This window comes from Melanostigma gelatinosum (genome assembly GCF_949748355.1).
Source record: "Melanostigma gelatinosum genome assembly, chromosome: 9".
Lineage (NCBI taxonomy): Eukaryota > Metazoa > Chordata > Actinopteri > Perciformes > Zoarcidae > Melanostigma > Melanostigma gelatinosum.
In genome coordinates this window covers 134,802-147,829 of record NC_136642.1, presented here as the reverse complement: position 1 = coordinate 147,829, position 13,028 = coordinate 134,802, and the positions used below count along the sequence as shown (strand labels likewise).

At 46.4% G+C, this 13,028-nt stretch overlaps 1 protein-coding gene across 2 annotated transcripts in view; it reads right to left on the bottom strand.

Moving 5' to 3' along the window:
• The window catches only part of dennd4b (DENN/MADD domain containing 4B), a 51,653-nt gene that overhangs the window by 2,621 nt on the left and 36,004 nt on the right, over window positions 1-13,028 (bottom strand). Inside the window, exons 21-29 of one of the 2 annotated variants that reach the window (XM_079275708.1) lie at window positions 9,819-10,041; window positions 9,302-9,620; window positions 3,574-3,678; window positions 3,163-3,338; window positions 2,486-2,642; window positions 2,163-2,402; window positions 1,737-1,833; window positions 1,491-1,656; window positions 816-874 (exon numbers count right to left, since the gene is read on the bottom strand). In XM_079275708.1, the coding sequence (XP_079131834.1) occupies window positions 816-874; window positions 1,491-1,656; window positions 1,737-1,833; window positions 2,163-2,402; window positions 2,486-2,642; window positions 3,163-3,338; window positions 3,574-3,678; window positions 9,302-9,620; window positions 9,819-10,041 (1,542 nt within the window). The remainder of the gene's footprint in view (window positions 1-815; window positions 875-1,490; window positions 1,657-1,736; window positions 1,834-2,162; window positions 2,403-2,485; window positions 2,643-3,162; window positions 3,339-3,573; window positions 3,679-9,301; window positions 9,621-9,818; window positions 10,042-13,028) is intronic. The other variant, XM_079275709.1, reaches the window with a different exon arrangement.

Here is a 13,028-nt window from a genome sequence, read left to right as displayed (position 1 = left end):
AGGATCAAAGCTGCACCTTAAATGTGGGAACTGAGATCAAGGATCACCTAAGAACTCTTTTACTGGGACACAAACCTGCAGCATCCTGGATCTTTAGTGCGTGTTTGTTCTGTTTGTACTGAAAAAAACTCTGAGGATTCAACTCTAAGTCAAACCCAGAGCCGTTAATATGAGACCTGAGATTAAACACAAAGGCTGCTTCACAGTCACTTTAAAGAGCTTCATGAACTGTACCAACATGAATTCAAACCTAATGAAGCGTCATGTTACCGACGTCGTCCCTGTTTTAAGCTTCACTGGCTCGATGCCGGAGGTCGGTGATGGCGAGCTCGTTCTGCATCAGTGCTTCCACCATCAATATATCTCTATCATCTGATATTAAAATAATCTGATGTTAAAAAACATTTCTGATTTCTCCAGAAAATAAACACATATTTTCACACCGGTGAAAGTCCACCAGGTCTACCCGCTGGAGGACTCTTCTGATGCTGCATTCTTACTACGAGTTCAAGTGTTGCTAAATGAATTTGTTATGTCGTTGAATGTCACTGAACGTAACAGCGACGGGGATTGCGAGAGAGAAGGTGGATCCTAAGGTCTGCATGTTGAAGTGTCCTTGAGCGAGAACCTGAACCCTGAATCGCTCACTGTTTCCAGTCATTATGCTAAGCTAAGCTAGGCAGCTGCTGGCTGCAGCTTCGTATTGAACGTGGCTCTATTCCTTTCACAGTTCATGTGTGACGTGTGCTCACCAGAGTGATTTTGTGTTCTTGCTCTTAAAAGCTTTGTTAGGATGAGGTGTGAGTCAGTCTTACCAACGTGGTCTTTGCCCATAGCTGCCAGGGTGAGGAAGAGGAACTCTCTGTACAAACTCCTTACAAACACACAACACACACAAACAAAGAGTAAATAAAAAAGCTGTATACTTTATAATAATTCAAATGTGAAGTCTTTTTTAATCTCATTCAAAAACATTCAAAAACTGGCCCCACTGTGAAACTGCCCAGTGGTGAAACCTCAGTGTAACCCCGGTTTAAACCCTGTGTAACCCCAGTTTAACCTCAGTGTTACCCCGGTTTAACCCCAGTACAACCTGAGTACAACCCGAGTATAACCCCAGTTTAACCCCAGTACAACCTGAGTACAACCCGAGTATAACCCCAGTTTAACCCCAGTACAACCCGAGTATAACCCCAGTAGAACCCGGTTTAACCAGAGTACAACCCGAGTAGAACCCGGTTTAACCAGAGTACAACCCGAGTAGAACCCGGTTTAACCCCAGTACAACCCGACTATAACCCCGGTTTAACCCCAGTGTAAACCCAGTACAACCTGAGTATAACCCAAATATAACCCCGGTTTAACCCCAGTGTAACCCGAGTACAACCCGGTTTGACCCCAGTACACCCCGGTTTAACCCCAGTGTAAACCCAGTATAACCCGAGTATAACCCCGGTTTAACCCCAGTATAACCATAGCTTAACCCCCACCTCTGAGTCCAGGCGGAGCCCAGCTGTTTGTCCAGCGTATCCAGGAAGAGGGTGACAGCCTTGTGCACCTCGTTCATGCCGATCCAGCGCAGCACCTCCTCCAGGAAGGACAGCGTGAACGGGTGGTTGTGTCTCCGCCAGCTGTAGCTCCTCATCGGGACGCCACCTGGTGGAAGGAGGGAGGTGGAGTCTCATGAAAGAGTTGAACAAATTGGAAAGAGTTGAGTTCCTGTGTGTTTGTCTTACTGTGGATCCTCCAGAGGATGTAGAGGGGGGGCCACTGGTCTGTGTCGGGGGTCAAGGTGTCCCAGAGGAGCCGAACTCTCACAGCAGAGTTCTCCGACTGGGAAACGAGGACACAAACAGTTTGTTGTCTTTAATGTCACCTTGATTTTATTCAAACTAGGATTTCTATTTCGACTATTTGGTGGACATCTGGTCAGTCTACTAAAATATCAAATGGCCAAGTTTTGGTCTTTGATTTTAAATTAATTGCAAATATTTATTTGTATTTTAAATTGTGATTTAAGCTTCTGTAGATCTGCAGCTTTTTGAATGTTTCAAGACTTTTGGAGCAGGTTTGTGTTGTGAAAACTCTGACTGGCTGTTGGTCCAGTGCCAAAGTGAAAGTGAACTGTCCTCTATGGACCATCACATCAGACTCCGTGCTACCTGTGAGAACTGGCTGACCAGTGGCGAGGCGCTGACCAACTGCAGCAGATTACTGGGCAGACCGAGGCGCTGGAAATACCACACCAGGTTCCAGAAGATGATGGAGTGGTTTTCCAGGAACTGAGGCTGGGCCAGGACCGCCTCGCCCTCATTCTCTAGCAGACTCTCCAGCTCCTTCCTCAGGACCAGAGGGCTCAGGTAGGCCACCGTCACCTGGGGGGCTCCGCCCACTGAGGAAGCCTGAGGGGGAGTTAGAGAATGCCATCGTAACGGGAAGCATGGCAGACGAGAGGATGAAGAGACAGATTTAAAGTGCATGTTACCGTGGTGGTTCTGCTGTTCTCTGAGTAGCTGCTGGTCTCAGAGCTGGAGTCTTCACTCACACCGTTACACTGGTTTCGCAGAGAGGCCTCCTGACCACCGGGGGGCCTCACAGCGCCCTCCACCTCGTCCTCCACGTTCCAGTTGGTGCGCTCCGCACTCAGAGAAGAGAACAAGGAGGAAGACTTAAGATGGAGTGACGTTAGCTGAGATCGTAGCTGGTGGAGCTACAAATGTAGGACATTCAGTTTAGTCCCCATCACAGAACCAGGATCTGGAGAAATCTCTTCTGAGATCTGAAACCAACTCAACCATTACAATCATTTAGCTTTCATCCAAAGCGACTTACAATTCAGATTCTGTCACTGACACCGTAGGCACAGCTACGGGAGCAATTTTTTGGGGGGTTAAGTGTCTTCCTCAAGGACACATGCGACTTGCAGAGCCGTAGCCGGGGATCGAACCGCCGATCCTTTGATTGAAGGACGGCCCTGCTCTCCACTTAGCCAGAGTCGCCCCAACCAACAATCCTCTCTCTGGACAATCGAATGACTCACTTGAGACCATCACAACATCTAGTCTGCAAGGGTTCTGGACCATGACGGGTTTTATTTAACTACTACTACTATTGCTAACTATTACTAGTACTAACTAATTATCACTACTAACTAGTCCGTACCTGCCGACAGGTCCCAGGTCACAGATCTCAGCGTTCAGGAAGGGGACGAAGGACGAACAGCAGAACGGACAGGACGAGTTCAGGTTGGAGTCGTCCGACGTCCAGCCGGCCATGATCTCCTCGTCGTAGACCAACGAGTTACAGCTGCGACACAGGGAGCAGCTGGACATCAACACCTGGACACACAGAGGAGGAAGTATTCACATCCTGTACTGCAGTAAAAGTCCTGATAAAGGGCGGAATACTCGTCCAATCATCATCACAGCATTTGATTTATTTTCTAAAACTGTGAAGTAAAGAGTAAAATAGCAGTAATAGTGTAAAGTAGCTTGAGTGGAAACAACAAATCTATTCAGGGCCTAATAAAACCTCAATAACTGCTGATTCATTTCCTGACAGGGACCACGTTACCTCGAGGCCCGTCCGCTCTTGGTTGGCATCCCAGGACCGCCGTATGGGAAAGGCTGGATAGGGCGTGTCCGTCAAGTCCAGGTCACTTCCTACGGACAACGAACTCTGAGAGGAGAGGACACGGTCTGAGATTATCTGTCTACATATCACCACCATCAGACTCTAGTGGACAACAACTGTCTACATATCACCACCATCAGACTCTAGTGGACAACAACTGTCTACACATCACCACCATCAGACTCTAGTGGACAACAACTGTCTACACATCACCACCATGAGACTCTAGTGGACAACTGTCTACACATCACCACCATCAGACTCTAGTGGACAACAACTGTCTACACATCACCACCATGAGACTCTAGTGGACAACTGTCTACACATCACCACCATGAGACTCTAGTGGACAACTGTCTACACATCACCACCATGAGACTCTAGTGGACAACTGTCTACACATCACCACCATGAGACTCTAGTGGACAACAACTGTCTACACATCACCACCATGAGACTCGAGTGGACAACTGTCTACACATCACCACCATCAGACTCTAGTGGACAACAACTGTCTACACATCACCACCATGAGACTCTAGTGGACAACTGTCTACACATCACCACCATGAGACTCTAGTGGACAACTGTCTACACATCACCACCATGAGACTCTAGTGGACAACTGTCTACACATCACCACCATGAGACTCTAGTGGACAACTGTCTACACATCACCACCATCAGACTCTAGTGGACAACAACTGTCTACACATCACCACCATGAGACTCTAGTGGACAACTGTCTACACATCACCACCATGAGACTCTAGTGGACAACTGTCTACACATCACCACCATGAGACTCTAGTGGACAACTGTCTACACATCACCACCATGAGACTCTAGTGGACAACTGTCTACACATCACCACCATCAGACTCTAGTGGACAACTGTCTACACATCACCACCATGAGACTCTAGTGGACAATAACTGTCTACACATCACCACCATGAGACTCTAGTGGACAACTGTCTACACATCACCACCATCAGACTCTAGTGGACAACTGTCTACACATCACCACCATGAGACTCTAGTGGACAATAACTGTCTACACATCACCACCATGAGACTCTAGTGGACAACTGTCTACACATCACCACCATCAGACTCTAGTGGACAACAACTGTCTACACATCACCACCATGAGACTCTAGTGGACAACTGTCTACACATCACCACCATGAGACTCTAGTGGACAACTGTCTACACATCACCACCATCAGACTCTAGTGGACAACAACTGTCTACACATCACCACCATGAGACTCTAGTGGACAACAACTGTCTACATATCACCACCATGAGACTCTAGTGGACAACAACTGTCTACACATCACCACCATCAGACTCTAGTGGACAACAACTGTCTACATATCACCACCATGAGACTCTAGTGGACAACTGTCTACACATCACCACCATCAGACTCTAGTGGACAACAACTGTCTACACATCACCACCATGAGACTCTAGTGGACAACAACTGTCTACATATCACCACCATGAGACTCTAGTGGACAACAACTGTCTACACATCACCACCATGAGACTCTAGTGGACAACAACTGTCTACATATCACCACCATGAGACTCTAGTGGACAACAACTGTCTACACATCACCACCATCAGACTCTAGTGGACAACAACTGTCTACACATCACCACCATGAGACTCTAGTGGACAATAACTGTCTACATATCACCACCATGAGACTCTAGTGGACAATAACTGTCTACACATCACCACCATGAGACTCTAGTGGACAATAACTGTCTACACATCACCACCATGAGACTCTAGTGGACAATAACTGTCTACATATCACCACCATGAGACTCTAGTGGACAACAACTGTCTACACATCACCACCATGAGACTCTAGTGGACAATAACTGTCTACATATCACCACCATGAGACTCTAGTGGACAATAACTGTCTACACATCACCACCATGAGACTCTAGTGGACAATAACTGTCTACATATCACCACCATGAGACTCTAGTGGACAACAACTGTCTACACATCACCACCATGAGACTCTAGTGGACAACAACTGTCTACATATCACCACCATGAGACTCTAGTGGACAACAACTGTCTACACATCACCACCATGAGACTCTAGTGGACAATAACTGTCTACATATCACCACCATGAGACTCTAGTGGACAACTGTCTACACATCACCACCATCAGACTCTAGTGGACAACAACTGTCTACACATCACCACCATGAGACTCTAGTGGACAATAACTGTCTACACATCACCACCATGAGACTCTAGTGGACAACTGTCTACATATCACCACCATGAGACTCTAGTGGACAACAACTGTCTACATATCACCACCATGAGACTCTAGTGGACAACAACTGTCTACACATCACCACCATGAGACTCTAGTGGACAACAACTGTCTACATATCACCACCATGAGACTCTAGTGGACAACAACTGTCTACACATCACCACCATGAGACTCTAGTGGACAACTGTCTACACATCACCACCATCAGACTCTAGTGGACAACAACTGTCTACACATCACCACCATGAGACTCTAGTGGACAACTGTCTACACATCACCACCATGAGACTCTAGTGGACAACTGTCTACACATCACCACCATCAGACTCTAGTGGACAACAACTGTCTACACATCACCACCATGAGACTCTAGTGGACAACAACTGTCTACATATCACCACCATGAGACTCTAGTGGACAACAACTGTCTACACATCACCACCATCAGACTCTAGTGGACAACAACTGTCTACATATCACCACCATGAGACTCTAGTGGACAACTGTCTACACATCACCACCATCAGACTCTAGTGGACAACAACTGTCTACACATCACCACCATGAGACTCTAGTGGACAACAACTGTCTACATATCACCACCATGAGACTCTAGTGGACAACAACTGTCTACACATCACCACCATGAGACTCTAGTGGACAACAACTGTCTACATATCACCACCATGAGACTCTAGTGGACAACAACTGTCTACACATCACCACCATCAGACTCTAGTGGACAACAACTGTCTACACATCACCACCATGAGACTCTAGTGGACAATAACTGTCTACATATCACCACCATGAGACTCTAGTGGACAATAACTGTCTACACATCACCACCATGAGACTCTAGTGGACAATAACTGTCTACACATCACCACCATGAGACTCTAGTGGACAATAACTGTCTACATATCACCACCATGAGACTCTAGTGGACAATAACTGTCTACACATCACCACCATGAGACTCTAGTGGACAATAACTGTCTACATATCACCACCATGAGACTCTAGTGGACAACAACTGTCTACACATCACCACCATGAGACTCTAGTGGACAACAACTGTCTACATATCACCACCATGAGACTCTAGTGGACAACAACTGTCTACACATCACCACCATGAGACTCTAGTGGACAATAACTGTCTACATATCACCACCATGAGACTCTAGTGGACAACTGTCTACACATCACCACCATCAGACTCTAGTGGACAACAACTGTCTACACATCACCACCATGAGACTCTAGTGGACAATAACTGTCTACACATCACCACCATGAGACTCTAGTGGACAACTGTCTACATATCACCACCATGAGACTCTAGTGGACAACAACTGTCTACATATCACCACCATGAGACTCTAGTGGACAACAACTGTCTACACATCACCACCATGAGACTCTAGTGGACAACAACTGTCTACACATCACCACCATGAGACTCTAGTGCAGGGGTTCTTAACCTTTTTGACCTCGGGGCCCAACTTTTCAAGTACAAAGTGTCCCGGGCCCACTCTGACTATATGCATCAAAAGTGTCAGACAACCTGCAGGTCATACAGAAACAGAGCAGTGGGCCTTTGGAGTCAGTAAAAAGTTAAGATTTTTGTCCGCATAAAATAAAAAAGTATCTTTCAGTATAAATAACTGCCGGTGGCTGTATCTGTACAGGTAAAGGACAGTATAGGGCTGTAACTACACTATCAGTGAACAACTGCCTCAAATTTGAAGAAGATTGGACAAAGTATGACCATTCTACAGAGTTTCTTCATGAAGAGATCCAGGCGGAGCTCTAAAAGGACATTTGGAGACCCAAATGGACACATGGTACCCAAATGATATTCTGACACACTAAAGGTGTTTCTCCCTTTATATTTTGATATTATATTATTTTCCTTTTATTATTAGCCTTTGCAAATTGCAAAAACGATGTATATATGGTGGAAGACATGGTGTGTGAGTAGCGGACTTGCTGTGCTTAATGGCTGCGACCGAGCGCACGATCGAGTATGAGAATAGCTCAGTTACACAAACGTTGGTTGACGGCTTATGGAAGAGGAAGATATGGTTTGTACTATAAGTACTAGCGTTTTCTGAAGGCAGTAGCTCCATGCTAACATCCGCTAGCACGTTGTCGGGTCTGTAATGTGTCTTTTTCCGTCGAAATGCTGCAAGATACGACTTGCAGCGGTTATGGCGACTTTCGACAGTGTGTGTGTGGGCTCCTTTTGTGGAGAAACCATAGGAAATGAAAGAAAATCGATGATTTCTTTGCAAAGATGAGGATTTTGGGCATGCTGGGATACCAAACACGGACATGTTTTGTGACGTATTTGCGCAAACAAGCCGTAGGAACGGAAGGGGAGGGGATCGAGGATGCCGGTGTTGAACAGGCAAAACCCTTGTTAAATAAATGAGATGATAGAATGTGATGATCACAAAGACATTTATTATCATGTGTATGTAAACCTGCATACACAACAAGAAGCCCAACAGACTTTCCCACGAGCGTTGGATGTTTGGTCGCTACGTGCCGCTTTATTTCTGAAGGCTTCAGAGCTTCGTTTGACAGCATTAGCTCACATTCCACACACTGAGCCCTCGGCTCTGCCTCGTTGCCTCCGTTCACAAAGCCGTACTTAAGAAAGTCAGGGTTGTACTTGCGCACACATTTAGACTTTTGGGGGGTATGGCACCACTGTCGTCTTCATTTTTTCTTTTTAATAACTTATCCATAACTTTCGCTACAGGCTAGCGGCTAGCTGAGTGTCTTCTTCTGCTTATTGCAGCTTGTTAAACAACTGACTGACGCATTACCGCCACCAGGTGGTGGGAAGCTGTATTGTAACTGAACGTCTCATGGATAACAGTAATGTCTCTGGTGTCTTCAATTGATAACCTATGCGGTCCCGCGGCCCTCGCGGCCCACAGGTGCAAAACTGAAAGTTTTTCGCGGCCCTCTAGGTGGCGCTCGCGGCCCAATCATGGGCCGCGGCCCAATCATGGGCCGCGGCCCTATCATGGGCCGCGGCCCTATCATGGGCCGCGGCCCTATGGTTAAGAATCACTGCTCTAGTGGACAACTGTCTACATATCACCACCATGAGACTCTAGTGGACAACATTCACTTTCACAAAGTTTAGAGGTCACATGACAATCACAGCTCTTCTACGGTGCTTCCAGAGACGCCATGCATCATCAATTCTAACTCAAATTGTGACACGAAGAATTGAAATGAACTTGAATTGTTTGTGACAAACACATAAATCTGTTTGTCACAGTTGACGCTGAATGAGAGTAAAGAAACACGTAGCAGTCAAACCTCTGAGGTGGCGCTGACGAGCCTCTCTTTGGCTTTCAGCAGAGTTTCAGCCACTTGAGCCTTCCTGGACTGCCTCTGTTCAGAGACTCTTCGTCCTATCCCACTTCCTCCTCCTCCTCCTCCTCCTCCTCCTCTTCCTCTTCCCCTTCCTCTCCGGTCGTCCACGCTAGCTGCTCTTCTAACAGACATTCTGTGTCTCGTTGGAGTCAGAAGCTGCTGGAGTTTCCCAGCCAGACCTCCTCGGCTCGGGGTCGAGACGTTGTTGGAGTTCTCGTTTACGACTTTATTTCTGCCGGCAGAGTCTCTCGTCCCTGCAAGTCTACAGGTGACGGTCAGAGAAGTAAAACAGGACGTGGTTAAATCAAAGCACATTAAGAAAGATCTAAGAGCCTTCAAACATCTCAAAGTGACATCAAAGACAGAGAAGTTAGTAATCCAAGGATAGAAATGCAACTTAAAGAAATCACAAAGTGACTAAACTTTAAGTTAACTAAAGTTATTTTCTGTTCTCGCCGACCTGCCGTCTCTCTCTGCCGGCTGGCAGCTGCAGTCCAGCTCTGAGTCGGCCGACTCGGCACATTCTTTGTAGAAGGTGGAGAGGCAGACCTCACTCCTTCGGACCAGGAGGCCACCGGGGGGCACCGCAGGGGGGCGTCCCATCGGAGGCTTACAGGAGACGGACTCGCTGCATCCGTTAGTCGCTGAGTCACAGAGGACGAGCTTCTTACAGAGCGTCACCTCTGTGGGAGGAGTTACGAATGACTCAGCACTTTAATTAACATGGAAACGGGAGACAAACAGTGAACAGGAGGAACTCAGTGTAAAATGACTGTTTGAATACGCAGAGTCATTATTCAGTGTGGCTTTGTGGCACAAGGCAGTACAACTGCCTGTGCCAAAGCACACTGTATATTATCCAGCGGGCTTAATAATAATAATAATATTCATGATTATTATCCAAAAGGTTTGGCGCGCTTCTCCTCACACAGCGTTGCCAACAGCGGCGTGAAAAATACATCCAAACGTGCGGCCTGATCGGGAATAGTGTGCTATCTATTTCCCAGAGAGATTCGCCAAGCAGTTTCCCCGAAAATCCCAAAAAACAGAGGAAAATTTCTCCATTCACTTGAATGGGGTGTCAGCGTGAAGAGAGCTAAAAAACACTTAACTTTGGGCCCATATTGACTAGCCGTACATTAACGTAGAAACATGATTCAAAGTTTAAAACGTAGACAAAACGCTGCACTTTATTGAGCCAAATGGACATTTTGATAGCTAGCACAGTTTTCATGAAGTCACAGATTAAGTTTCAGGAGAATGTTGTGTCTGTTTCAGATTTTATAATGGGTGTGTATTGCGCAGCTCGTTAAGAGCTGGAGTGAGAGCATAACCGTCAGAGTGGAGCTGAGCAGGGAAATATTCTGTGATTTTTCCAAACAAATTGCTCCAGCTCCCACAATTTTTACTCTTGAAACACCATTTTGGCCAAAAAGCTTGGAAATGTTGTGCTGTCGCACACAGATGTCTGTGGAATCCAACGGACTTACAGATTTGGCTCTAAGAGCCACAGAGCGACATGAACTCCAACCAACTGCTCCATAGACTCCATGTTAAATCTCACCACTCATTTCTCAAAGAACGCGACGGTACCAGTTTTGTCTATTGCTCTGGAGCGCACATCATTAACACCACAAACATAAAAAACACATCAGCGCGTTCGGCAGAGTCTTATCTTTCTCACGGTATCCATATTTTGGCACTCAGACTCCTGCTAATTTGTTAAAAGGAGTTAGGGGTTTTGTTCAAAATCACTGTTGACTGTAATGTTTCTTAATCAGTCTGCCTCTAATGCTGCGTTCACACCGGTCGCGTTGATTTTTTGACGCACTGCACAATCGCGTCCAACGCGCCGCCGGTCGTGTTCACACCAAACGCCGCAAAATCTCGTAGCGCCGGAGAGGGGGCGTGGTTTATCGTCCTGGAAGCCGTTCACCTGGCCGCCATTTCTTTCCGCTATCAACCGTGAAAGGAATAAGGACAATTGCTGCTTTGTACGTGTTGTGGAAGTCCCTCAAACATCGGAATGCCAAACGCCGTCATGTCTGGTTCATAATATTGTTCAGAGGAGCTCCGTGGATTGTATCGAGCTGTATTCACTGTCTAGCAAGCCACCGGTCTCTGTTTACTACAGCTGTAGGAACACTAAATAAACTGATTTGGCTGTGATTCAACGGCAATAAACCGACAAAAAGGGACTCCGAAATAACTACGTAATGATGCCGATTTGTAGGTTACTGGTCTTCTCAATGGAGCTCTGATGGATCGGTGCTAGGCTATGCTAACATCGTAGCAGCTCCACCAGCACTCAATAACGTCACGTAGATGTAAATACGGCAGCGTCTGTTCATTGTTTGTACCGTATGGTTTACACACACACATGCATACACATAGTTTGGTCCGGTCTCTGTTGATATGAGGTATCAGAGCTCTGGGTGAACACAGACGGCTACAGGATTTATTTCCTGATTCAACACCGGCAGGAAGTCAGTGATGACAGGGGGAGCAACTCAACGCTGATAGGCTATCGCGCCACAGCGTCACGCCATTATGTCGCTGAAGTTGAAAAATTTCAACTCGCGCGTTGCCGATTTTGCGGCGTCCAACGCAAAAACGCGTCCAACGCGCCGCGCCATCGCAAAATCGCGCCGCGCCAGTCTCATCGCGTCTGTGCATGGACTTTGTATGTAATCTCGACGCACGTCAAAAAATCAACGCGACCGGTGTGAACGCAGCATAACACCAGGTGTGTCCTCGCCATGGCAACCAGTTACACACATGCAGGCTCTCTCTCCCACTCACTCAGTCCATCTAACTGTCTGTCTGCCTGTCTCACTCAGTCTCTCTCTCCCCTCTGTCTGTCTCTCTCTCCCTCTCTGTGTCTCTCTCTATATACAGTCATTCAGGTCTTTTTAGAGGACTTTTCCCCTCTCACCCCCCCCCCCCCCATTTCAAATGAAAAGCCCCACAGAATGAATTCTAACTGGAATGCTTGTGATGAAGCCTCTCATTATAGTGTCAAACATTATGATTTTGTCTCCTCTCCCCCTCTCTCCCCCACCCAGTCCCACCCTTTCAAAATAAAAGCCCCACAAATACAAGTTTCAATCCAAGAGTATGAATCTAAAACGCAGAAAAGAGAGTAGCGCTATCTCAATTGAACCTGAATGACACTACCGGTAACATTGGTGTGTGTATATTGCGATTTCTTCGGGCAGTAGAAGCCACACTGTCAACATTTCTTCAGGAATTTTCTAGTCTTATCATGATTGTTGTATTTATTTCAAGAGGAATAATCTGAACGTTGGATAAATGTTCTTTTGACTTTTGTTGACTTGTTTGTCAAAACTTTTTACAGATGGAATGTTGGATCTGTCTTTGTATGACTTCATAAATCAGAAAATACTGTCAGACAGAAAAAATAAGTTTTCCCTGTGTCTTTAGAAATAAAATGTTTAAATCAGCCAGTGAATGAAGAAAAACCTCAAAAAGAAGCTTCAGAATGCAGTGAAACAGCAGGAGACTGTCTGTCCTACTGTCTGTCCTACTGTCGCTTACTGTCTGTCCTACTGTCTCTTACTGTCTGTCCTACTGTCTCTTACTGTCTGTCCTACTGTCTCTTACCGTCTGTCCTACTGTCTCCTACAGTCTCTCCTACTGTCTGTCCTAC